Genomic DNA, 26,632 nt, shown 5'->3' on the forward strand with positions numbered 1-26,632 from the left:
GAGTGTGTAAAGAGAACCAATTTTTTAGGTGTGTGCAATGAGTAAGTGGGTACATTGAGCATTTTAGGTGTGCAAATAGTGCCACCCAAAAACTTGAAGGGGATATATGAATTCAAAAAATTGTCGATTTTTTGAAATATTCTTTTTGGCTCATCTGATTGATTGCCTATTTTTTGTTTGGCCCCTTTAAGGCGATTCCGCCCCCCCCTCGAAATTTGGTGAATTTTTTGATGGGGGGTCACATCAGTAGGTTCCACTGTTATAGAGTTTTTGTTGTTGTTGTGAAGCTTTCAAACACCTGCGCCAATGTCCACTGGAACACTATTGATCTTCTTTTCCATATTCCACATGGTTGCATATTTTACTTCAATGATTTATATGTGCATTTTCATGTTTACTTTATCATATCTTATAGTTTCAAAGAAAATTTCCTTTATATTTCTATTATTTCCACATATTTTCAGATTGGCCGAAATTAAAAATGAAACCAAGATTTACTACCTTGCTTAAGGGAAATTGTCGAAAACCCTGTTTGAATGATGGTGAAGAAGTTGTTATCAGTGATAGTTTTAGTTATTTGTTTATTTTTCTGTCATGTCCTTTTTCGTCTTTTCCTATTTATCATGTAATATATAAATAGGAATGAAGAAATAATAAACATACTTTCCTGGAATTTCTTCTTTTCTTGTCTAAATCCTAGATCAAATTCTACATGGTATCAGAGTTCTGGTGACGACCGGAAGATCGAAGAGAGTTCCGAAGCAGGTAGAGTGTTCAATCTCCAACCTTTTGCAGCCCTAGGGCTGTCGCTAGCCACACAACAACCTTCTAGGTGTTGCTACAAGTCAGTAGCCATCACCTAGGGTTGCCATTAGCCACTTCTCCTAAGGGCTATTGCACCATTTCAACCACCTCCTAGGGTTGTCTCTAGTCACCTAAGGTTGCCTCCAGTCACCTAGGGTTTTGTAGATCTCCATCGGGTCATTCTTCAAACTTGATTGGCTATTACAACCTATGTCATGGTTGTAATAGCCTTCAAGGTAAGTCACATGTTTTTTTTTTCCTTTCATCAAGAATGCAGAAATAGATTCTAATCTTATGTTATACGTGTTTCGTTAGTGTTTCTGAGTAATCTGGATTTTCTATGAGTAGTTTATTCCTCTAAAGTCATGTCAGAAGTAACTTCAGGATAGTCTACCAATAGTAGGTTTGGATCCTCGCAAATCAGAGATGAAAATCCAAATCTCCAAATCACCATAGTCAAACTCAATGGTACAAACTACTTGGAGTGGGCTCAGTTTGCAAAATAGCCATCCATGGAAGATGGAAGGCGGGCTATTTGAATGGGAAAGAGAAACAACTTAATATCTCAGATCCTAAGTACGAACAATGAGACGTTGAGAACATTTTGGTTATGTCTTGATTGTTGCATTCAATGCAACCTCATATTAGTAGAGAATATCTTTTCTCGGAGACGACACAAAAAATTTGGGAATCAGTGACTTAAATTTATTCTCAGGATTAGAATAGTGCTAGAATCTATCATTTGGAACATAATATTTTACATCTCAAACAGTGGGAAAAGACATTGTTAGGCTATTTTTTTTAATTGCGCAGCATGTGGGAAGAGTTCAATCACTATTTACCATTCAATTAGGAAAGTCTTAAAGATTGTGCACAACTAACATGTTGAGACATGTACATTTCAGTTTCTCGCCGGTTTGAATCCCAAGTATGAGATGGTTAGAGTTCAAATTTTGAACATAGATCCTTTACCTCCTTTGAATATTATGTACTTTGATGTTCAAAGTGAGGAGAGTCAACGCTTGATTATGGGATATCTGGATATTCTTGTGAGTGATAAATCTATAATGGCAGTTAGTAGACATGGAGAAGGACACACTTCAAGAGTAAAGAAGTTTGATAAATCCACCAGGGCACCCAATAGTAGAGAGAAGCTGAAGTGTGACAATTGTGGCAAATTTGGACATATTTGAGCAAAGTGTTGGGACTTGATAGGTCGTCTTGATTCATTTCAGCCTAAGTATTGATCTTCCTCAGCTCATCATCCTTCTAATGCTGACATACTAGATGATTCCCCGAGTTCTAAGATACCACCTTCTACGGTACATGCATCATTCTCCCAGGAAGATATTATTCGTCTGAGAGCTCTATTGGATGGTTCCATTGCGACCTCTTCCTTTGCACACATAGGTACTCTTACCATTGTTCATTATGTTTCCTCATCTCAATCCAACTCTTGGATTCTTGATTTAGGAGCTTTAGACAACATGACAGGTATGTCTTCTTTCTTTCAGTCCTATAACCCTTGTTCAGGCAAAGACAAAGTTTGTCTAACTGATAGTTCCTTATCATCCATAGCCGGTAAAGGAACCATCAAGGTTCTTCATAGTTTCTCTTTGTCTAATGTGTTATATGTTCCTAATCTCATTACTAATCTTGTGTCTGTTAGTTGTATTACAAAATATCTAAATTGTAGTGTTACCTTTTTTTCTTTTCATTGTGTCTTTCAGGATTTGGCAACAAAGAGGATGATTGGTAGTGATCGTGAAACAAATGGTTTGTACCTTCTCAACATCCCAATGTCTTAGCACATTCCACATGCTCATGCTTCTTAGAGTAATATTAGGGTAGTCAATAAATCCCAAATAATGACATATTCGATTGGGTTATGTTTCTTTTTAGTAGCGTGTGTTTTCTTCTTTGTTTCAGTCTATGTCATTGTTAGAGTTACAATGTGAAGTTTGTCAATTGTCCAAGCACTGTTGTTTTTATCCAATAAGTTTAAATAAAAAAAGTTCATCTTTATTTTCTCTTGTGCATTCTGATGTTTGGAGTCTATCCCATGTTACTTCTTTATTGAGTTTTTGCTATTTTGTTACCTTTGTGGATGACTATAGCAGACGTACGTGGGTTTACTTAATGAAAACAAAAGTTGATCTCTGTTCCATATTCCAAGATTTTCATGCGATGGTTCTAAATCAATTTAGAGTGAAGATCAAAATCCTTCGCTTAGATGAGGGATGAGAGTATTCCTATGGGGGCTTGAAATAATTATGTGCTACTCAAGGGATAAAACAACAAACTTCACGTGTTTCCACACCCCAACAAAATGGTAATGCCGAAATAAAAATTCGTCATTTGTTGGAATTAGGAAGAGCTTTGTTGATTGGGATGAACGTTCCTAAGCATTTCTGGTCTGAAGTCATTTTTACTGCATGTTACATTATCAATCGAACTCCCTCTAGTGTCTTGAACTTCCAACCTTCTCTGTTGTTTCTTTCTCCTGATCGTCATTTATTTTATGTGATTCTACGAATCTTTGGGTGTGTCTGTTTTATTCATATCTTCAGTCATGTTTATACTAACCTTTGACCCTAAGGCATTGAAGTGTGTGTTTCTTGGTTATTCTAATTCTCAGAAGGGTTATAAATGTTATCATCCACCTATCCGTCGTCGATTTGTCACAATGGACATCATATTCTTTGAAAATCAGTGTTACTTTCCTAGCCTTGATCGATAATCTCTTTAGGGGAGTTGTTCCTTCCATCCACTAATCATTAGTCCCTTTTGGAGTCATTTTTTCCAGTTTCACTACCTATGGCAATTATTTCAGAATTTGTTGTGGAAGTTATGCAACCAACCAAGTCAGTGCCTACTCTTTTTGGACACACTTACACCAAAAAGGGAAAACAAGCCATTGTTGATTGATCATGTCACACCACTAAGGAGCCAAATCATGTTCTCATGACCACTTTACATCGTTTCTTCATATTCTAATATTCCCATTGCTCATTGGAAAGGTAAATGTACTTGTACTTCGCATCCTATTTCTCAGTTTGTTTCCTATTATAACGTGTTTCCATCTTATTGCTCTTTTGTTGTTTTTATGTTTTCTGTTTCCATCCCATCCAGTGTGAGAGAAGTTCTTTTCAATCCCAAGTAGAAACATGCTATGTGCGAAGAATCGAGAGCTTTAGCAAAGAATGATACTTGGGAGTTACCACAGGGGAAGAAATTTGTTGGCTGCAAGTGGGTGTTCACAGTGAAGTACAAGTCAGATGGATCAATTGACAGGCACAAGGCTAGGTTGGTTGACAAGGGATATGCCCAAACTTACGATATCGACTATCAAGAAATCTTTGTCTTGGTAGCTAAATGAATTCTATTTGTGTCCTCTCCTTGGCAGCAAATTTCTCTTGGGAGCTTCACCAACTAGATATGAAGAACACCTTCTTACATAGTGATTTGCAAGAAGAAGTATACATAGATACTCTCCCAGGAGTTCTTTTTTCCAATGTTGATGGGAAAATGTGTCGTCTAAAGAAGTTTTTATATGGTCTCAAATAATCCTGCCAGCGTGGTTTGAGCGGTTCCACTCTGTTTTGCAGGATGTGAGTTGCAAACAATGTTAGGTTGATCACACACTGTTTGTCAAACATAGTGAACCTCAGACTACAATTCTTATTGTGTATGATGATGATATTGTCATTATAGAAAATTGTTCTACTGAGATTCAAATTTTGAAGCGTCTTCTTGGAAATCTCTTTGAAGTAAAAGACCTTGGACTTTTGAAATATATTTTGGGTATTGGGATAACTTGATCGAAGACATGCATTTTTATCTCACAGCACAAGTATGTGTTAGATTTGCTCTAGGAGGTTGGTAAACTTAGGACTAAATCAGTTGATACTCCAATTAAGCCAAATTACCGATTGAGTGAAAGTGATGGTGAAGCTCTTGAAGATATCTGTCATTATCCACATTTGATTGGTAAACTCATCTACTTATCTCTTACGTGACCAAATATTGACTATGCAGTAAGTGTTGTTAGCCAATTCATGCATGCCCCTCGTACAACACATTTTGATGCTGCCCTACACATCCCTCGGTATTTGAAAGGATGCCCGGGGAAAGGTTTATTATTCCGTTCACATGGTCACATGCTTGTGGAAGCATGGACAGATTTTGATTGGGCGGGTTCTATTACCAATCATTGTTCGACTTCTGGGTATTGCATTGTGGTGGGTGGTAATTTGGTAACTTGACACAGTAAGAAATTGTTTGTGGTTGCTCTCTTTATGTTGAAGCTGAGTTCAGAGCCATGACTTTTGGCAAATGTGTATTCTTTTGGTTACGACTATTACTTCTTGAGCCAAGTTGTTCACCTCCTACTCATTTTCAATTGTACTATGATAACAAGGTTGCCATTAACATAACTCATAATCGAGTTCAACATGATTGCGCCAGCACATTGAGGTTGACTGACAATTTCATCATGAAGAAAGTTACTTCCGGTGACATCTGCACCATCTTTGTTCTTACAACACAGCAGTTAGCCGATGTCCTCACTAAAGCCTTGGGTCATGCCAGTTTTGATAATCTTATAAGCAAGCTGGGCATGTGTGATATTTTTGTACTAGCTTGAAGGGGAGTGTTATCAGTGATAGTTATTTTTTATTTATGTTTATGTCACGTCCGTTTTCATTTTTTCCTATTTATCATGTAACTTATAAATAGGAATGAAGAAAGAATAAACACAACTTTTTTGGAATTTATTCTTATCTTCTCTAAATCTTAGATCAATTTCTACATAGTATCCTATCCTTTCCATCCTAAGATCTGGTACTTGATTGCAAGTTCAATAGTCAATAGTAGGCTTCAATTTAGTGACTTCAATGGTACAATAGCATAAACCACAAGCGGAGTCCATCAATATCAATAAGTTGAGTTCATGCTGAGCCATGGTTAGTTGTGCCCGTCCCTATCCAAAATAGGTTTGATAATTCTGATTTAAGCCTGAGCTGATTGATATTTAGAACAGTCTCGGGTTAGTTATCTCAACTCAATTTTATTTTTTTCAATATTCAATTCTAGGATTGGTCCTAAAGTAAGATATTTTGAAAATAAATATTCGAGCTCTTCTACAGTCCATAGTTGGAGTTAATTCCAATCCTGAATGGCTGATGTAAGGTAAAGAAGAATAATGTCAGGTCTCTTTGTGAGAGCTTGACAAGAATTTATATTAACTAAAAAGGTCAAATTACAGAAAAGTCCTTACAAATAAGAATTAAATAAAAGACTATTAGTACTAAGTAATTATGATTAAAATAACAACTAACTAAATTATTTTCAATACTTCCCCTCAATCTGGGGAGAATATATCAACTAAACCCAACTTGACAAGGCGAGAATTAGTAATGGACGGACCAACAGACTTCGTAAGCATATCGGCAAACTGATATGAAAAATGAACAAAGACTGTTTGAAGGTCACTAGATCGAACTTTCTCTTTGAGAAAGTGAATATCAACTTTAATATGCTTAGTTCTTTCATGAAGAATGGAGTCAGAAGCAAGCATAATAGCCAACTTGTTATCATAAAACAGAGTAGAAGAACCAGAAATAGGAAAATCTAATTATGTTAGTAAAGATCGAAGCCAAATTAGTTCACATGTACCAAAGGCCATAGCATGATACTCAGTTTCAGTAAAACAACGAGATATCACATTATGTTTCTTACTTTTCCACGAGATAAGATTATTACCATAAGAGGTACAAAAATTAGAGGTAGATCTCCTATCTGTAATAGAGCTAGTATAATCAGCATCTATAAAACAAGACATGCGGTTGAGTAGTAGAAGAGTAAAAAAGCCTAAGACCAGGACGTCACTTCAAATAGTGAAGAAAGAGATAAACTGTACCAAGATGAGATGTACGTAGAGTATGTATGAACTGACTGACCATACTGACCGCAAAGGATTAGTCCGGTCTAGTGTTAGTCAGATAATCAGACGGCCTACAAGTTTCTGATAAAAAGAGGGGTCTGATATAAGATTGCCAGAATCAGTTTGAAGATGATGATTCTGATCCATAGGAGAGGAAATAGGACGATAACCAAACATCCCAGTATCTTGAAGAAGATCCAATGTGTATTTACGCTGAGATAGTGATATACCACGGCGAGAGCGGGCCACTTTTATCCCCAAGAAGTATTTGAGTGAACTCAAGTCCTTGACCTCAAAAACACGACTCAATAGTGTCTTAACCTTATCAATCCACCATGTATCATCTTCAGTCACAATGATGTCATCCACATAGACCAAAACAGTGGTAAAACGACCATCCACTCCTCAACGAACAAAACAAGTATGATCTAAATGACATCTAAAAAATTTCATAAAAACAATAACCTTAGAAAACCGTTGAAACCAGGCTCGCGAGTACTGCTTCAGACTATACAAAGATTTAAGAAAGCGGCATACCTTCTCAGAATATTCCCCCTGAAGACAAGACCTTGGAGGAAGGTCCATATATGACGTAGCAGAAGCGTGTGAATCAATAGATTCGATAGATCGTGTTCAATGGAACACTCAAAATCAATTTGAATCAATAGATTCAATTGATAAACAAGCAATAGCTTGAAAGAAAATAACATATAAAGCTAAAAAAAGTAATTAAAAGAGAAAAGATAATTGAATTGATTATTTGATTGATTGATTTTCTAATTTTCGGATTTGGAGCTCCTTATACAAATAACTCCATCATAACAACTTGTAATCCTACTAAAATACTAAAAATTAATATTCCTAATCTATCTATAACATAATACTAATTTTCTAATCCTATTAGAACTCAAATTGGAGACTTTTAAGTACTTCTAATTATAATCTAAATAATAAAAACGAATTTAAAACAAATTAGAAACTAACAAGGAATTGTACTCTTAATATAACTATGAAATAGAAATCTTACTAGAAGTAGAGATATAAATCCTACTAGAAATAGAAATAGAAATCTAATAGAATTAGAAAACTACTTAGAGCTGTAGATGTCCTACATCAGGCCCCTTTTCTTTGAAAAAACTTGTCCTCGAGTTGATCTTGAAGGCATTTGTTTTTTTTTTTTTTTGCCTTTTTCATTCATCCTTCGCTCTAATCCACTTCCAGTGATATCCGTTCTTTAGACTTAGATTAGAGAATATAATTGACCATAGCTTATGATCAGGCAAAATCTTCACATAAACATTATTGTTTATCTTCTTCAAGAGATGAAGAGGTTCAATTTTCTTCAACTTGGTTTTCTTGTAAATTCTGACGGGAAAACGATATTTACTAGGATAAACCATGACCAAGTCTCCTTTTTCATACTTATTGAATCTTCTATCGACACCAATTTTGTACTTGTTAGTAGAGGTTTCAAGGTTCCTTTTCACTTGTTTCTTCAATGTGTTATGCTCTTTCAGACTCATCATATAATGATGCAATTTTGGGAATCTTGCACCGGATACCCAAATTGATGTGGTGTTGGATATTTTCCATTGGAGGCAATGAATCCGACAATTTTGAAGGAAGAACACGAGAAAATTCCTCTAGGGGTTGCATCTGATGGGAACTTGAGTAGGAGGGTCTTAGTTGGAAGATTGCACTACCATCGGAAACACTTTCCTTGCTTCCTTTAAGTCCTCGTTGATGTTGGTAGAAACAAAACATGTTTCATTCTCCTTGGCTGGTTGGGTAGCCTTGAGTTTTGAATGGGAAGGGTGTAAGATCACTTTGACACCATTGTGCATGAAAGAATAGGTGTTGGCTTTGCCTCGGTAGGTGACATCATTATCATGAAGCCAAGGCCTTCCTAAGAGGATGTGGCATACTCTCAGTGGGACGATGTCACAAATAATATCATCCTTATATTACCCAATGTTAAAAGAAAGATAGCATTGGCTTGTTACATTCTTCTTGCATTCATCGTCCACCCAACCTATAAAATAAGGTGTAGGGTGTTGCGTAGTGGATAGCTTGAGTGCATTGACCATGTAATTATATTTTCCGAACTTTCATTATCTATAATTAATTTGCACAACTTACCTTGAACCTTACATGTAGTCCAGAAAAGACTGTCAAGTTGAAGGATCAATATGTTGCACTGGCAAGAAGTTGCGGATAATACAACTAAGATGTTCACCTTCTTCAAACTTCTCGAATTGGGCTTCCAATTCAGTTTTAGTGATGAATTCTCCTTCACCAACTATGAATGTGGATCGTAGCAAGAGCTCTGATACCACTTGACGTAGCGGAAGCGTGTGAATCAATAGATTCAATAGATCGTGTTCAATGGAACACTCAAAATCAATTTGAATCAATAGATTCAATTGATAAACAAGCAATAGCTTGAAAGAAAATAACATATAAAGCTAAAAAAAGTAATTAAAAGAGAAAAGATAATTGAATTGATTATTGATTGATTGATTTTTTAATTTTCGGATTTGGAGCTCCTTATATAGATAACTCCATCATAACAACTTGTAATCATACTAAAATACTAAAAATTAATATTCCTAACCTATCTATAACATAATACTAATTTTCTAATCCTATTAGAACTCAAATTGGAGACTTCTAAGTACTTCTAATTATAGTCTAAATAATAAAAACGAATTTAAAACAAATTAGAAACTAACAAGGAATTGTACTCCTAATATAATTATGAAATAGAAATCCTACTAGAAGTAGAAATATAAATCCTACTAGAAATAGAAATAGAAATCTAATAGAATTAGAAAACTACTTAGAGCTGTAGATGTTCTACATCAATATAAATAACTTCAGTCAAATCACCATTCAGAAAGGCATTCTTCACATCAAGTTGGTGAAGTGGCCAAGAGTTACACGCAGCTAGGGAGATAAGAAGGCGAATAGTGGAGAGTTTGGCGACAAGAGCAAACGTGGCACCAAAATCTTTCCTCGGGGTCTGTGTAAATCCCTTAGTAATTAGGCGTGCCTTATAACAATCAACAATACCATCTGTGACATTTCACATTGAAGACCCATTTACAACCAACGGTCCGCTCTCTAGATGGAAAAGGAATAAGTTCTTAGGTATTATTATTTTGCAAAGCATTTATTTCAGCAATCATAGCTTTTGTCCACTGAGGGTTTCTCAAAGCCTCTGATACAGACCAAGGAACTCGAATAGAATTAGTGGCGGCAAGGTAGGCCTAATAAGAGGAAGAAAAATCCTGATAGGAAATAAACTGGGCAATAGGATGATCAGTAACACACCCCCGCTTACCTTTGCGAAGGGTAATAAGTAAGTGAGAGTTAGAAATAGAAGGGATAAGAGTAGGTATATGTCTGGAGGTAGAAGAGGTTATACCTGAATCCAATGAGGAGGTTGGCAAGGGTGTAGAGGGGTGAGTACGATGAGTGTAGACCTGAAGCGGTGGCGAAGATGGAGGAAAAATTGGAGAAAATAGCACGATAGGAGACGAGTCATGCAAAGTCGATGCAGAATGAAAATATGAAACATTTTCAAAGAAAGTAACATCAAGAATGTGGATGGCACGATGAGAAACTGGATCATAACACCGATATCCCTTGGACATAGAGGAGTAATCCAATAAAACGCATTAAATGACTTTGTCATCTAATTTTGTACGATTGGGTATTTTGTCCTAAACAAAGCACGTGCACCCAAAGACTCGAGGTGTAATAGGGAAGAGAATGCTATGAGGTTGAAGGACATCAAGAGGCACTTGTCCCTCTAAGGTGCGACTCGGAACATGGTTAAGAAGAAAAGCCACAGTAAGGATTGCCATATTCCAAAATGCCTTTGGAACATGCATTCCGCGAAGAAGACAACAGACAATGTTCATGAGGTGGCGATTCTTGCGTTCCGCCACCTCGTTTTGTTCAGGAGTATAAAAACAAGTTAACTGGTGATGCATACCATTCTCATGAAGATGGGACCGAATCCCATCAAATATATATTCCTTTCCATTATTAGATCTAAGGGATTTAACAGTGATATTGTATTGAGTCTGAATCATTTTAAGAAAATTTACAAAAATTTGGAGTACCTTAGAACGTGAACGCATCAGATAAACCCAAGTTTAACAAGAGTAATCATCTATAAATGTAATATAATATCGATGACCGTTAAAGGTAGTAACAGGGGAAAATCTCCACACATCAGAATGAATTAAATCATATATTGCATTAAATCGATGCATGCGAAGAATATAAGAAGTACGTGTCTTTAGAAAGTTCACATACAAAGCACTGAAATTTATGTCCACTACAGGCAGTTTTTAAAGTAGGAAATAAAAAACGTAAGTGTTGAAAATTAGCATGTCTTAAGCAAGCATGCCATAAATCTAGAGTCTGAGATGAAAAAATGTGGCTACCAGATGATGGAAGCACAAAAGCTGGAGCAGCAGTAGGGTGAGATCCAAACAAGTATAGCCCATCCCTCTCATACCCTTTGCCAAAAATCCTCTTCGAAGTCAGGTCTTGAAAAATACAGTGATTAGGAAAAAAGGTAACTAAGTAATTATGAGATTTAGTAATACTACTGACAGACAAAAGATTAAGAGATAGGTGAGGGATATGAAGCACAGAATCTAGAGAAATCCCTGAAGATAAAGAGATGATACCCTTGCTTTGGATAGGTGTAAGAGATCTGTAAGCAAGGCGAACCTCCCTATGGGTGGTGGAAAACATAGAAGAAGTAAAGTGGCTAGACTCACCAGTCATGTGATCAGAGGCATCAGAATCAATAACTCATGTCAGAGGAGTAGAGCTAGACTGAGTGACATTGAATGCAGAGGATGTACCTGGAGGTGTAATACCTGAGGTCGTAGTCGAAGAGGTTTGAGTGTGAGTTTGAATCTAATCCCGGACAATATTGGCAATTTGAGTTTGTAGTTGTTGGAAGTCAATCGTGCCAAGTGAAGGAGGATCAGTGAGAGGAATAGACGAGGACTCCACTGTGGCAGCACGAGGAGCAGTCTGTCCCAAAGATGAAATGGAGGAAGATCGTGGTATCATATAAGAATAGAGCTGAAAGCAACGAGCCTTCTCATGACCAGTCTTTCCACAATGACTGTAAGTAAAATTATTCCCTTTACCACAACCACGGCTACGATTCCCTGATCCAAGGGCACGGGAGTCGGAGGAACTCGAGTTGGCAGCTAAAGCCATCTGATCTGTAGCTGGAGCAGAAAGAATGTCAGGGACCTGAGTCTAAGGAGGAGCAATACGGCGACGACGTTCATCACTGTCAATGGTTGCAAATATCTCAAATATAGAAGGTAAAGGAGTGGTGTTGAGGATATGTGTTCGAAGTACCTTAAACTCTGGATGTAGTCCCATAAGAAATTGGTAAGTTTGACATCGAAAATCCGTTTAACAACATAATCGACTGTATCTGAAGACAATTCAGCCATAAACTCAGTGAGAAAGTTCTTTCCAACGTGACTGAAGGTATCCAAAGTAATTGACTACACTTTAAGTCCCTTGGGTAGCCTGGGCAATGTCTCGATAAAGTTCATTAATCCTCGAGTCATTCCTGGAATGTGCGTATGTTTGAGTAAGCTCTGACCATAAAGATGGAATTGTCTCATGGTACATGAACGTGGTATAGATGCGTTGTTCCATGGAGTTAAACAACCACCCAAGGACAGTGCAGTTGTCAATCTACCATGATTCAAATTTAGGATCAGTTAGAGGTGGTTTAGTAACAGTCTCGAAGAGCCATCCAGATTTTTCTCTATTCCCTAGATAGAGACGCAGAGATCGGGACAATGACTGAAAGTTCTGACCATCGAGAAGAGCAGTGGTAATACGTTGATCTGAGTTAGACCCAAGGACTGTAGCGGAAGTTGTAATTCCTTGTTTCGAAGACATTGCTTTTGTTTGAAGGGATACCTGAAGAAGAAATTGTTTAATTTTTTTTTAGGGCACCCTTGGTGCAATCGCAAAGTTGTTACAATACAAAGACAATAGTTTTACTGTTGTTGGTAACCTACACAATAAATAGAAGCAGCCCAAATAGTAGGGCAATGTCCAAACTGCTATCGAACTCTGTTAACAACCTGCTGTTATAATCGCAAGACTCAAAGAATGGTCCTACTTGTGTTGTACTCCTTCACAAGGTCCAACAGACCTATCGTAGGATCAAAATGAGACAGCTACTGCTGTTGCCTGGTTCCAGTGATGTCGCAGGGCTCACAAGCAGATACTGATGTCGCAGGGTCAATCAAAGGCTCAAGCGTTATTGCAGGACCAAAATGAGGTAGCCACTCCTGTCGTCTGGTTGCAGTGATGTCGCAGGGTTCCTTCACAAGTAGATACTACTATTGATGGGTGCAAACAAACGGTACAGTGCTGTCACAAGGTCAATCAGAAGCTCTAGTTTGTTGCAGGGTTCAATAATAGGGGCTGCAGCACCAAAAACAGCCACTATTGTGGCTCAAGTGCTATCTTACACCAAAAAAAGAGCAACTGCTGTTACGTAGAGACAAACCTTAGCATAGGGTAGAAGTAGAAGTAGAAGCACATCGCATTATTGCAGCATGTGATAAAACGAAAAAAGAAAATTGAAAGACCCCCCCCAAAGATTGAATGAGATTGACTTTAAGTTAGGGTTTAGTGAGTAAAGAGAATAAGTAGAGGGAGGAAAAAATTCATTAGCTTGATACTAAGAAGAATTTGAGAAGAATAATGTCTAGTCTCTTTGTGAGAGTTTGACAGGAATTTATATTAATTAAAAAAGTCAAATTATAGAAAAGCCCTTACAAATAAGAATTAAATAAAAGACTATCACTACTAAGTAATTATGACTAAAATAACAACTAACTAAATTATTTCCAATAGGTAGAACACACAAACCTGGAGTTTATATTAAAAATTTGGTTCTAGGGTGAAATCCTAAGAACTAAGAGTAATGAAGAATCTCTATGTCGAGTAAAACAGACTAAAAACTTCAACCTAGGTTTGAGATGGATGGAAATCAATTGCAAGCACTAAAATTAAGAACCAATATCGGGCTCTTATGCTCAAAAAAACAAAGAAAGGGAAGAAAAGTCTCTTCTTTTATTAATCAATCTTCAAAAAAACTTACTTTACTGAATTTGTTTATTGGAGCCCTTGATATAGGTAACTCCTTCATAACAACTTAGAAACCTTTTAAAACATTAAAAAGTAACTTCTTAATCTATCTATAACATATTACTAACCTTCTAATCCTATTAGAACTCAATTTGGACAACTAAAAGAACTTCTAATTGTAACCTAAAGAATAAAAACGAATTTTAAACATAAAATAAATTAGAAACTAACTAGGAAAAGAAACTTTCTAAAATTGAAATAGAATCTAACTAGGACTACTTAAGCAACTTAGAAAATGGAAACTTAATAAAAGAAAGAGTCCTAAGAGAAGTTGGACAATGTCTTGTGGGCTGGTCAAAGATTGGATTGAGTTGACTCGGTCAAACAAATTTGACTCGGTCAATGTTGTGGATTTCTTTCTTCGATGCTTCTTAACTAGATCATAAGCATTGAGATCAGTGTCGACAAACTTATTTGCATGAAAGATCACTAAGCTGGCTTGGAAAATGATGGCTCTATGTGTTAGGTTATTAATGAACTCTAAATCTTTCTTTAACATGATTTGTTCATCAGGTATAGCGTGGTTTGGTGCTCAGATATCTGTTCGGTTCAACAATAAATAGAGTATGCAAAGAAGAAGACGACGAAAGGGAAGATTGAGAAATGTTAGCATTGGGAAATGTCATTTATATCTTCTTGCACCCCTTCTCAATTAAATTAAAAAATATAGTTGAGGAATATTATTTAGATCCTCTTGTATCCCCTTTAAACTTTTGTCAAATAAAGTAAGAGGGGTTTAGGGTCACAATAAGAAGTTATGCACATTCTTATTGAAAGTCGTCCCCATATGTTCATATACTACGATATATTGTTGAAGCTGCTTACACCTTCCAAAATTTTGGAAGAACACAAGAGCATGGAAGAGCGCATGAAGTATCATGGGCCGACAAACATGTCAAGATCCACAAGAACACTGGAGCATGGAAGAGCGCATAAAGTACCATGGGCCAACAAACATGTCAAGATCCACAATACATGAGGTTACAATTCCATCACTTGTGGTGATATTCATTTAGCGTTATGCGATTCCGATATGATTCAACATTTGAGTAGGTTGTGAACCAAATTACGATCTTCTCATGGGATTACTGTATTAGGAAATTCCAACAAGTATTAAGTTTCATATTTGAGTTTAGGTTTCCGTCATAAGTGCTTTTTGCATTGCATTGCTGGTCCCAAGATCTCTGGGATGAGGATTCATTTCATTTAAGAATTGAATGGATGAACAAGATTTGTTCAAGTCCAGCTTGCCCGTCAAAAGAGAATGATTTTTTCAGCTGACCCTAGATATTTGGGTTAAGCCTTTGCTTGTGATGATTATTTGAGTTTTAATTTTGGAAGTTGAGTCCTTCATTTGTCAGTTTCCTAACATCAGTTGTATTGTTAGTTTAGTTACTTTTTGTAGAGTCCATATTAGGTTTAGAAGGTTTAAATCTATTCTTTAAAAAATAGCATGGCATTCTAGTTGTAGATGCTCACCTTTTTTTCTTATTTCATTTTGTTGGCTTGTTTGATGATCCTTTATCAATACTGAAATATAACCGCAGTATTGGCTTTCTAATTACATTTGGCAGCTTGTGAAGAACACCTTTTTAAAGAGTGAGCAAACCTTCTCAAGAAAAGCTGTTGAGATGGTATTGGCGTTGATATTGGAGAGGACAATGACTAAAAGGAAAATTATAAATTCCTATTTGAGTAAGGTAAGTGATGTTTTTTCTCTCTTTCTTGATAAGTATCAATAATATGCTGTATTAAAATATGAATGACACAAGCATAGGGAAAAACCGTTTCCCAGGAAAAGTAATTAGACATTGTAAGATGCCTATCCAATAGTACCACAACTATTGGCTAAATCTTCGATAGGACATACTCTCGCTAATAATCTTCCTTCTTGGTATATTTTAATTCTTTCAAATTAGACGACCATTCTATCAAATGAAATCTGATAATCTTACAAACATTTGTTAACATCTACTTATAAAAATATAAAAATAAAAACCTTTGTTAACATCTGACTAGGTCATCAAAGATCAATTTGTTGTACCCTTTGAAAACATCCCTACAAAGAGCATGAGGAGAATGTACCAAAGGATTTGCCCTAATGCCGAACAGCTTGTTTGACCTAAAAGAGAGAATATTTTCAATATCTCTAGGAAATATACATTAATGTTGAACAATGATTTAAAAAAGCTCCACATCTCTATAACAAACTTACAGTGAACAAAGCTCCACACATTCAAAACATCCATTCCAACATAAGTTATTTTTTTTCTCTAGACTTTTTAGATTGGCAACGCAAGCTATGTTCTTTGCATTCTATAAGTGCATTCAATGCTCTTCTTTGTTTTACATTTTGCTTTCTATTTTTTTATCCCTCAATGGAATGAATATTTAATCAATGAGTCGTGTGTCTTTACCTTCATTTTTTTCTAACTGGTTTGAAGATCAGTTAGTTAACAGGCTCACTTAGGCACTGAATAGGAAACATTGCAAGACATTCTAAGCCAGCTGACCATGGTTGATATTTATGCACCTGTCTTAGGTTTAGGGGGGAGTATCATAATATAAGTTTTCTATTTAAATATATAAGTTGGTGAGGGTAACATAGTTATTTTCTCTTTTTTCCCCATACATACACCTTCACTTAAGTTGATTGGGGTTAATTTTAGTAATGCTTCTGTTTTCTACTCTTAATTGGAGTGAAGTGGAGAGGGAAATGATTGACAGCTCTCTTCTCTTTCCCAGAATCTCTCTTTCTCTTCTTTTTCATTGGGAGTTTGCCTAACGAGAAATTGGAAATCCATGGCCTTAACTGATAGAGAGAGGATTCTGTGGAAGCTTGTTCCCTTTGCTGTTTGCTGGGGCTTATGTAAGGAAAGGACCGGGAGAATCTTCTATGGGAAGGAGTAGTCCTTGTAGGAAGTTATCTTTTGTATTTTGGGCCTTATATATATATATATATATATATATATATATATATTTGTTTGGACTAGACAATTTTTTGACTTTAGAGGAATCTTTTTTGAGGATCTTCCCTTTAGATGAGCTTTGGTTTGTAAAGAGAGAAGGTAACTTTTGTTTTGTCCTTTTGAGGATATCTCAGCCTCTTGTCAATAAATTTGATTTTATTTATAAAAAAAAATAAAAAATTGCCTTGATACTGTATCAGTTATGTCTTTTTTGTTGAATGGATTTTTATTGAAAATGTCTTAGTTTATAGAAATTTAAAAATCTTGGAACTTTCAAATGGGCATATTATTCAATTTGATCCAAACATAGTATGGTTTTACCTTTTCAATTTTCTTGACCAAGTTCTTTCCTGAACTAGTACTAAATTTAGGGGGTAGGCTGACACCATTTATGGGGATGTCTAACAGGAAATATTGTGATACAGATTTATTGGGGACATGGTATCTATGGAATTGAGTCAGCATCCGAATTCTATTTTGGCAAGCATCCTTCACTTCTTAGTTTGGGAGAATGTGCAATGCTTGCTGGGATCATACCTGCTCCCGAGCTTCGGTCACCATTTAGGGACCCAAGCAGGTCTGTATGATTTACTGAAAGAATTTTATTTTGGAGCTTTCTATGGTTTCTGCAAACGGGTTTCCTCCTAAAAAATCTTACTTTTGACTTTCTTAAAGAGGGAAGACCTCCCAAGCAAGAGCATTGAGGAGAATGGTGGATGCTGGGCTTCTTGATAGCGAGACAGCAGTTTTGATTGTGAATCAGCCTCTTCGTTTACGTGTTGATGGTCCAGAACACCCAAATAGACTGTTATACTCTTCGTATTTCTCGGTGGAGGTATACTAAAGTCCTTTCTTCTTGATGTTTGACATTTGCAAATGTCATTGTTAGTGCTTGAAAAGTATTTTGGAGTTCATTATCTTGCATGGCTTAATATTAATATATCTAGCCTTTTCCTTTTTTCTGGGTTTAATTACCTTTTTTGTATGGCTATAAGTGTCTGTTTGAGTACAGTGAGATGAATCTTCAGGGTAAGCCATCTAAACTGGATTTTTATTTGTGTGCTTGTGGCACTCTCCTCTCCCCAGAAGTACATTATAAGCATACTTATGAGTTTGATGACATCTACAATCTGATGGTAGTGGGCACACCCCTAACCAAAAGCAATAGTGAACATAGAGATAAGTTGGAGACTCCTTAACCGTGGATGATCACTAATGCAACGAATAGCTTTAGAACTGTGGAGAGGTTTTTGGGCTTTCCACTCCTCGAGATGTGTATCATTCTTTGATGTTTGAGCTCAGTCTTTTCTTTCAAGTGGACGAACTTCAACTTTCTTCCGCTCCCCTGATGCCTCCTTGGTTGGTAGAGAACACTAAGATGGGAAAGGTGGTCGACCTTGGTCCTTAACCTTTTCAGTTAATGGTGGCCGTTTGACTTCCTCAACCTAGGACCTCTGCCTACTGCTCCAGACATGCTCGAAAGCCTTTTGGTCTTCCACATCTCGGGTTGCGAATTGCTGTCTATTTCGGTTGATGACCCAAGGTGTCTCTTCTCTCATGTTTTGGCGTTATGACCAACCTCTCTGGCTAAAGGCTTCGACTTTCACTCTTGGTCTTTGACTTTTCTCTCAAGTTGTGTCTTGATTCACTTCTAGCTTGCTGTTGGAGTTACTAGGACTCTCCTTCTGCTGGACGACTCGGTTCTCTTTCTTTGCTGGTGTTAGGTCAGACGTCTCCCTATATTAGAAGACTCGGCTTTGACCTATGTTCTTCTGCCTCCTCCTTTGGCTTGTTGATCCCTTTTCATTTCTTGCTGACTTGATTGTTCCCTTTTTTTGGTCGGCCTACTAACCTGGTTGAATCATTCTAATATCAGGCTTTATTTCTTCTTCAAGATGGCGGTTTGGGATCTCCCTGCTCTTTTATGGCTTCTTGAATGATAGATGGCAAGAAGGTTGAAGGATGGGGCCCTGGTGTGGTGCCTGCCAATGTTCTTCCAACGATTTTGTTAGTACACAGATAAAAAATGATGAATGGGGAATAAGGTGTTGCAGAATGGTCTCTCTCACATCAAGCCTTTCTCTTCCTTTTTGTTTCTGCCAATTAGTTTTTTTTCACCCATCGACCTCCTCCTTTGCTGATGTTTTTTTTCGTTTTTATAGATGAGTCCTTTTGGACAGATGTCACCACACAACTGACTTAGATAATCTACTTGTTGGGAATGCACTTGAGTGCTTTGGGAGATGAACTTATCACTTGTCAAAGATTTTTTGCTTGATATGTAAGTGTTGCAGGTTACTTAAATGTGAGAAAATATCTCTTAACACATGGTGCCCCATCTGTATGATTTAGATCTTTTTTGTACTTATCTTGGATGTGCTCGGTGTTTCATGTTAACTTGGGATTGTTTCCCGTGCTGTGGGTCTAGTTGAGTGTGAGTTTGTATCTTGAGATCGGTTATGTGTTTATGAATGAAATGATTTACTTTTAAGAAGGAACTCTTAATTCTCTCTGGTTTTGTTTTGAACTGACTCAGTTGGTTCCTTTTAGCTCGACTATAGCTTGTTGTTCTATTCTTATCTACTTAAAAGCTCTTTCTTGCTTTGCTATCTGGATGGTCTCTATTAGAACCGTGCTCTGTACTCCTATGTGTTTTTGCTTTTTTAAGAATCGATCTGAAATTTGAAGTGGGCCCCTCTTATTTTTACTATGACATGTGTCTCTATTGTGTGGTGTGACAAATATCGACTTCACAAGAACCATGGATTTACACCCAACAGAGAACGATTACTCCATTAGACTCTCCAACGGGTGCTAAAACCTAGCTCACTACAATTCCTCAAGTAATGGTCAGGAAGACGTATATCCCCCATCTTACTAAGGGTTTAAATGATAAACCCTAAAACTCTAGGGCAATCCTTTGTAGTAGATTGTCGACAGTCTTCCCAATCATCTAATCTCTTAAGACTCAACAAAGTATCCCCATGACAAAGAAATCCTAGGAAAATGATCCTTTAAAAGTCTTCATTTCCAGATCAACTTGACAGGCCTTCAAATGATGGATAGTGCGTCATTTCTATGTGGGATGAGGCTTTGATGATGATGATGACGATGATGATTCCTCTGTTGTTACTCATAAAAAAAAATGATGATGATTTCTCTATAGGGTCTTGGTCAGGAATCAGGATGTAGATGATGGGTCGAAGTTCTACCTGTGTGAGACCTTCCCACGTCTTATACTTTATTTAGCTAATGTGACAATATTTGGTGTGTGCATTAGCATGTAAGAGAGTGCCATGAATTTCCTTGTCCACATTACATTCTACTCGTAATGTTACTATTTTTGTATACTGACTTATGGGTTGTGATTTTAGGTTTGTTTTACCATTCTCCTAAAGTTTCAACAATGTCTCCATAATTTGTATGAAAAATATATGATCTACACATCATCATCATCAAAGCCCACCCAAACTTCTAAGTGATCCAAGTATTTCCACCAAATATTCTGTTTTGGGGTGACCAAAATGGACAACAAAATTGAAAGCTAATACCTTGAATGACCTCTTGTATAGGATTTCGAGTTTCATCATTCTTTTGGTAATCACCAATCATGGTACAAATTTTCACTCTTACAGTCATTTTTTTTATGGTTTGATGCACTATTTCCTAAGTAGGTCTTTTTTTCTACTTTTTTTTTTAAGATATTTGATTGATTTCATCATTTATCTATTAATGCACATGCATATCCTATTAGCTAGCAATGTTATTACTTAAAACTTTTTTTTTTGTGGATAAATATACTTAAAAAACTATCTGCCAAAAAGCATTAATCTCTTCACTGGCTTCACATTGAGTATGCTTAATAACTGAGGGCATTCGTGGGTAAGTACATGTGCATCAAAATCACGAGGATTCAGGCCTCATGTGGGTGAGATCTAGCAGTTATGCTTATTTTCCATATTATTGAGAGCATGGTTAGAAATCCCATACCATACTTTACTAGTATGTAATGTATCGTGACTTCAAAATATGATTTAATTAATTTTGTTATGGTAAATCTATTATAATAGGTAATATAATTGTATTAAAAATCATATTTTTTATGTTATTTATGTATCAAACATAGTATACCAATTTTAAACTTCAGTAGGTAAAGTATATGATTATATTAGAATAATTTCCTCCTTATTTATAATGTGAGTAGTGGCTTCTATACTTCTAAGTTGTAACTGGAAATTTTTTGGTGATGTAAATGACAAATATACTTGAGTGGATGATTTTAACTGCGGTATTGGTAACTTGACTTCCTTCAATTTAGTTTAAAAGTGAGACATCTTTATGAGTGGAAGTGATTTCCAGGAATCACATAATAACTCATACTTGTTATTAGAATCCCAGATTTGAATGTTCCTCAGCAATATGGTTAATTTGGTTTTGTAGGAACTAAGGGATTCTCGCAAACAAGGTTGCTGGAACTCGACTGTCGTGGATATATGGGACTGGGAAAGGGAAAGTAAAATATGGGAAGTAAGAGAAAACATGGAAAGATGGGCACAAAGGGTTCAGAAAAGCTCTGTTGCGGTCAATTCTTTGATAAAATCAACTTGAATATTTTTCTTCCTGGGAACTGGCTGGTAAGGCATTTTCAATCTCTTGGTCTCAAAAAGAAGTTTCTTGAATTAAGCTCTCTCTGTTCCTTATATGCAATTTCCTACAAGGATGATTGCTAACTCTAGCATGTGTTGCTTCTTTCCTCACCATTTGGTTGGGGGCTTGTGCAGCAGACATTCAAAAATGGACCTATGCTTCTCTTACAATAAATTTAACAAGCTGTACTTCACTATGATTCTTCTTGTGTGCATAGAATCTTAATGGTTTTTCTTATGATGGCATAACAAAGGGTCTTCTCTACAATTTCCTCCATGAGATCAAATAGCCCACTCTTTACTTATTTAAAAAAAAAAATGATCAAATAGCCCTACACTTGACCAACCAAGAAACACTTTCTTGTCTCTTTGGAATACCCTTGATGTCCAAAAGATAGCAAGTAGAACTTCCAAAAATTCTTTTGCAAGTGATAGTATAAATAGGTGATCAATGCACTCCTGGTTCTTCATAGGAAGCTTTTTTTTTTTTTGTGGTGATGTAAATGACCAAGTGGTGTTTTAAATAAGTTTTAGGACAGCTTGGGTGAAAGAAACACAGACCAAAATTTGCTTTTCACATGCTCAACTTTGTTTAGCAATTAAGCATTGCAACAGAGGAAAATAGAAAGTATCTTCTAAGATTCAAATGCTACTTGGTACTTTGTCATGAGGTCTTTCAAGTGTTTCAGGAGTATGCTTGATATGTTTTCTGTGAATGAGGTGAGTCAGGTAAACAAAGAGCAAGAATTTGAATGTAAAGGAACTTTGAGGCATGTTAAGTCGATTAGCAAACCGGAATCAAGAGGGAATTTAAGGTTAAGCATTACTAATATAATTTCTATTGGAAAATCAATTTCCTTAGAGGAACTGGTAAAGAATGCTTTTTTATTTCACTCTAGCTAAAATTTTCTTGAATTGATCTTGTTATATGCCTTATTTTCTACTTGGTTTAAGGGTACAGTGGCCAACCTTGTTATTTGATTTTCTTTTTCTCTCCTTTTTAAGGAATGTAATGGCATGGGCAGAATGTTCAACCTGAGGTTTGTCCCCTTTACCACTCCTGAAGAAGCTCGAAAAATTCAGTGAGGCTAGGAAAGCTCTAGAATGAACCATCTCTATATGGACAATTCTATAGAGTTTTGTTGTTGTATGGTTTTGCCATAGTTTATGATGTATAATCATGTACTAAAAGATTCTAAAGTAGGTCTAATTCTAGAGATATATTGTGTTGCAGAGACTTTGGGCAGGTTTCAATGCTGTTAGATCATCGCCTTTTAGCTCGATCCTAACTGTTTGTATCACCTCCCCACACCTACTCAAGGGGGAGAAGCCCGTCCCTCATTCACAATCATTCATAGAGTGTTGAGCAAAGAAGTTCCCTTTACAACTATTGTCATGATGAGTATCTTGTGAATTAGGAGAGAACTACTTGGAGAAGGCTGACTTGTGATATATCTAAGCTTGGGATAAGCTAGGTTCATGACATTATAGTAATTATCATGATGTCCGCAACAATAGCTGGGCTGGGGCATTGCAAATTATGGATGATGATGATGATGAACTGAAGAACTTCCTCATCAAACAATATGATATTTTTTAAGCAAGGAACCTTGATTTCTTGAAGGATGTTGTACTAATTAATGTTGCCATGCATTTCATATTGGTATGAAGCATTTTGTCATGTAATTATTCTGGTTTACTCGATTCTAGAATTATCTTGTGCATGAAGCCTTTTTGGGGAATTTGATGACATTTTGTAGCTGAGAGAGGAGATATCATCAGATACGTTTGATATAAACGCCCGAGTAAAACACAAGGGCAGTACTTTATGGTATAAAAATTGCATTTTTCGGTCATCCCATTATTTCATTATTTTTTTTTTTTTACTATCATTGCAGCTGCTGCTAAAAAAGATTGTTAGACTGACGAGCACCACACAACCATCATGGGGGAAGCCATTAAGCGCATGGTAAGAGGATTCAACCGTCATAAAGAATTTCACGAGTTTAAATTCCTCGGCAAATTCAATTCCATGTGAAGAGACCAACACTGTAAAGGATTCACTTATCGATGAAAACCCATTACATGATTTGATTTCTCAACAGGAAGAGCTGTAAATACATGAAAAACATGTCTTATCATTTGGTAGTTTAGATCTTTTTAAAACTGTAAAGAAAGAGAAATTCGTTGACAAAATGACCCAAGCCATTCTAGTATCAGAAGCTTGTCCAAAGTTTCCTAGCTGTATATTTTCCTTACTGTGGGAGCTTATTGAATTTAGGTTTTGGTGGAATATTTGGACAGGTTCTGATCGCACTCGCAAGTGCGGTGGTGTTCCAAACGCATACCATATCATACCATACATGCACTTTTTCTCCTTGCACACCAAGCTCTCATATAGAACTCCCCATTGCCCAGTACCTGAATTGCAATAAAGGGTAACGTTTAATAACTGCGATTATCTTGATTAGTAGAAAGAAGAAAAAAGTGTGATAATCTTGTTTTGAGCCGTTCTATACTGACTTCCTAAAACACTGTGCTCATGTGGTGTGTTTACAAAACCATAGATGTTATTCACTCATGCCCCGAGGAAAATCATCTATGGTTCTGTACACAATGGCACATCTGCACAGTGTTGAATGCAGTGTTGTAGTAAGTCAGTTTAGCATTTTTCGTTTGGTTAATATAGTTTTATGTTTTAGGAAAATGCTGAACTGACTTCGGTGGACATTACACTAACGTGGCAGTGTGCAGAGAATCATAGATTTTTTTATTCCTTGTATCTCGAGGAAAAATATCTATGGTTCTCTACCTACTACCACATCAGCACAGTCTTGAGTGCAGTGTCTAAAGAAGTCGGTTTAGAACGACTATATTTTATCTTTAGCCTCGCAAAAGATATACACCATCAATTCGACGTTTACTGGGTAAATAACTAAATATACCCTTGTTACTAATCTCCCGTTTAATTCTTGAAAAATTTATGAAGTTTTCATTTTTTTCAATGAAAGTATTATTTTTCGGATTATTGAACTATTTTGAATAATTCACATATTTTAAGATAAAAAATAAAAAAATGTGATTTTTTATGAATTTTTATAAAACTCAATCGGAAAAAAAATGCTAATGTAACTCCTTGTATGTTGCAAATTGTAAATTTGTAAGTTGTGACGTTTAACACAAATTGACTTTGAAGCAATCATGCCAAAATTTTGGAGGAATCCACCTTTTTATCGTTAAAAAGAATAATGACATGGCCCCCTCTACATTTATTTGAGATTACACCTTTATTTTCCAAATTGATTTGTCCATTGACTTTAGTCTTCTTTTATAAACCAATGGAACAATAACTTCAATGCCCTCAATATCACAACCATCATTATTACCATCACCTTCATCATCACCATTAATATCACCGATTTCATCATCACCATCACTATTAACATCACTATCATATTTTCAATTTTTTTTAAATGAGACGAATAATACATGTATGGTGCACATGCCGCATATTTTTCATTTATCGAAATTTGATTGAATTTTTGCAATCCAAAATCAAATAGAACCTGAATTTTTCACCCATCGAATTTTTGACCTATCGAATTTTTATTAAGATCTAGACAAATATAGGGATGGTTCCTATCAAATCTATGTTGGCGAAATCGGTTTTGACCTATCGAACGAAGGTTCATTTGATTTTTTTTTTTTCATTGTTGAGATTTTCTAACAACTACTAAATAAGGAGTTGGAGTTTTCATAATCATTGTTAACCTATTTTGCAAGCTTTAAGGGTATTGTTTCTTATTAGGGCTTAAAATGGGATGAATTTTATCTGAAATTCGAGTGCGTCGAATCCAAATTTAGCGGATTTGGTTCCATCAAGTATATCCAAATTAAAATATGGTTCTGATATGGCTTGATATTCCTTGATTCGAGTCGGATACGAATTCATTCCTATATCTGTTAAGATCCGAATGATATATTACTTTGCAAGTTGTATTTTTATATTTTTCAAGATATCTTCCATCAACCAACAATAGTTGGGTGTATTGGTTGAGACTTCTCTTTAAAATTGAGAGGTTTTGCGTTTAAATCACCATTTGACCACATTTTTATAAATAACCGTAAATGGTTTAACATTATCCGATCTGAATCAATTAATTCGATCGGATCAAATCCGGATATGGATTTGATAAAAGTAAAATAGTTCGGATATGGTTTTAGCTATTAGGATCCAAGTCGGATATGAACATACTCTTATCCAACCCGTTTTAAGCCTTATTTCTTGTACCATGAAACTGGAGCATAAAATGGATCAGATTTTATCTGAAATCTAAGTGATTCAAATCTGAATGTATTGGGTTTGGATCCATCGAGTATATTCGAATAAAAAAATGATTTGTTGTCCTTTGACGTGAGTCGGATACAAATCCATCCCATATTCATCTAGATCTGAATGATATATTACTTTGAAAATTATATTTATACGTTTTTCAAGCAACAAGTGTTGGATGTAGTGGCTAAGGTCTTCTTCTCGGAGAGATCTTGAGTTTAAGCCTCCTTTTGGCAATTTATAGGGATTTTTCTTGAAATAACTTGGTACGCATGGAGGAAGGGTAATTCAAAACTATTCAACTTGACTAGTGCGAATCAATTAATTTGATCAGGTCAGATCCGAAATACAAATTTAGTGAAAGCAAAATGGTTCTGATATGATTTTAATTAGCTTAATAAGATTTAAGTTGGATTCGAATAAAAACATTCAAGTATGGATATACTCATATCCGGACTGAACCCGACCCATTTTAATCCCTATATGAAACCCTAGTTGAAACTTATGTAAATTCAAAGAAGAAGAATGAGAAAGAGGAACAGGCGAATGAGAGAGAGGGGGAGGAGGAGACATAATCAGATTCGGTAGAGGGTGAAAATAGTAAAATTAAAATTATTGTCTTTCACCACTTTTAGGTTGGTGATAGCAGTAAAGTGGATGGAGATAGCACCCCCTTCAATTAATTCTAAGAAAGGGGAAAAGCCAATAAATCCTA

The 26,632-nt window shown here is 36.1% G+C and overlaps 1 protein-coding gene across 9 annotated transcripts in view; it reads left to right on the forward strand.

Moving 5' to 3' along the window:
* The window catches only part of LOC147406461 (uncharacterized), a 28,440-nt gene extending 4,530 nt beyond the window's left edge, over positions 1-23,910 (forward strand). For 2 of the 9 annotated variants that reach the window (XM_086434510.1, XM_086434511.1), the window contains 5 exons: positions 14,483-14,949; positions 15,544-15,669; positions 17,364-17,515; positions 17,614-17,773; positions 21,379-23,326. In XM_086434510.1, coding sequence (XP_086290636.1) covers positions 14,848-14,949; positions 15,544-15,669; positions 17,364-17,515; positions 17,614-17,773; positions 21,379-21,546 — 708 coding nt within the window. In that variant the 5' untranslated portion in view covers positions 14,483-14,847 and the 3' untranslated portion in view covers positions 21,547-23,326. Of the gene's footprint in view, positions 1-2,281; positions 2,299-14,482; positions 14,950-15,543; positions 15,670-17,363; positions 17,516-17,613; positions 17,774-21,378; positions 23,327-23,482; positions 23,689-23,888 lie in introns of those variants that run through there. The other 7 variants (XR_015176470.1, XM_086434512.1, XR_015176469.1 and 4 more) reach the window with 7 other exon arrangements.
* The last annotated feature ends 2,722 nt before the right edge of the window (positions 23,911-26,632 follow it).

This window comes from Akebia trifoliata, chromosome 3 (genome assembly GCF_017979445.1).
Source record: "Akebia trifoliata isolate Shusen 1 chromosome 3, ASM1797944v1, whole genome shotgun sequence".
In the NCBI taxonomy this organism is placed as follows: Eukaryota; Viridiplantae; Streptophyta; class Magnoliopsida; order Ranunculales; family Lardizabalaceae; genus Akebia; species Akebia trifoliata.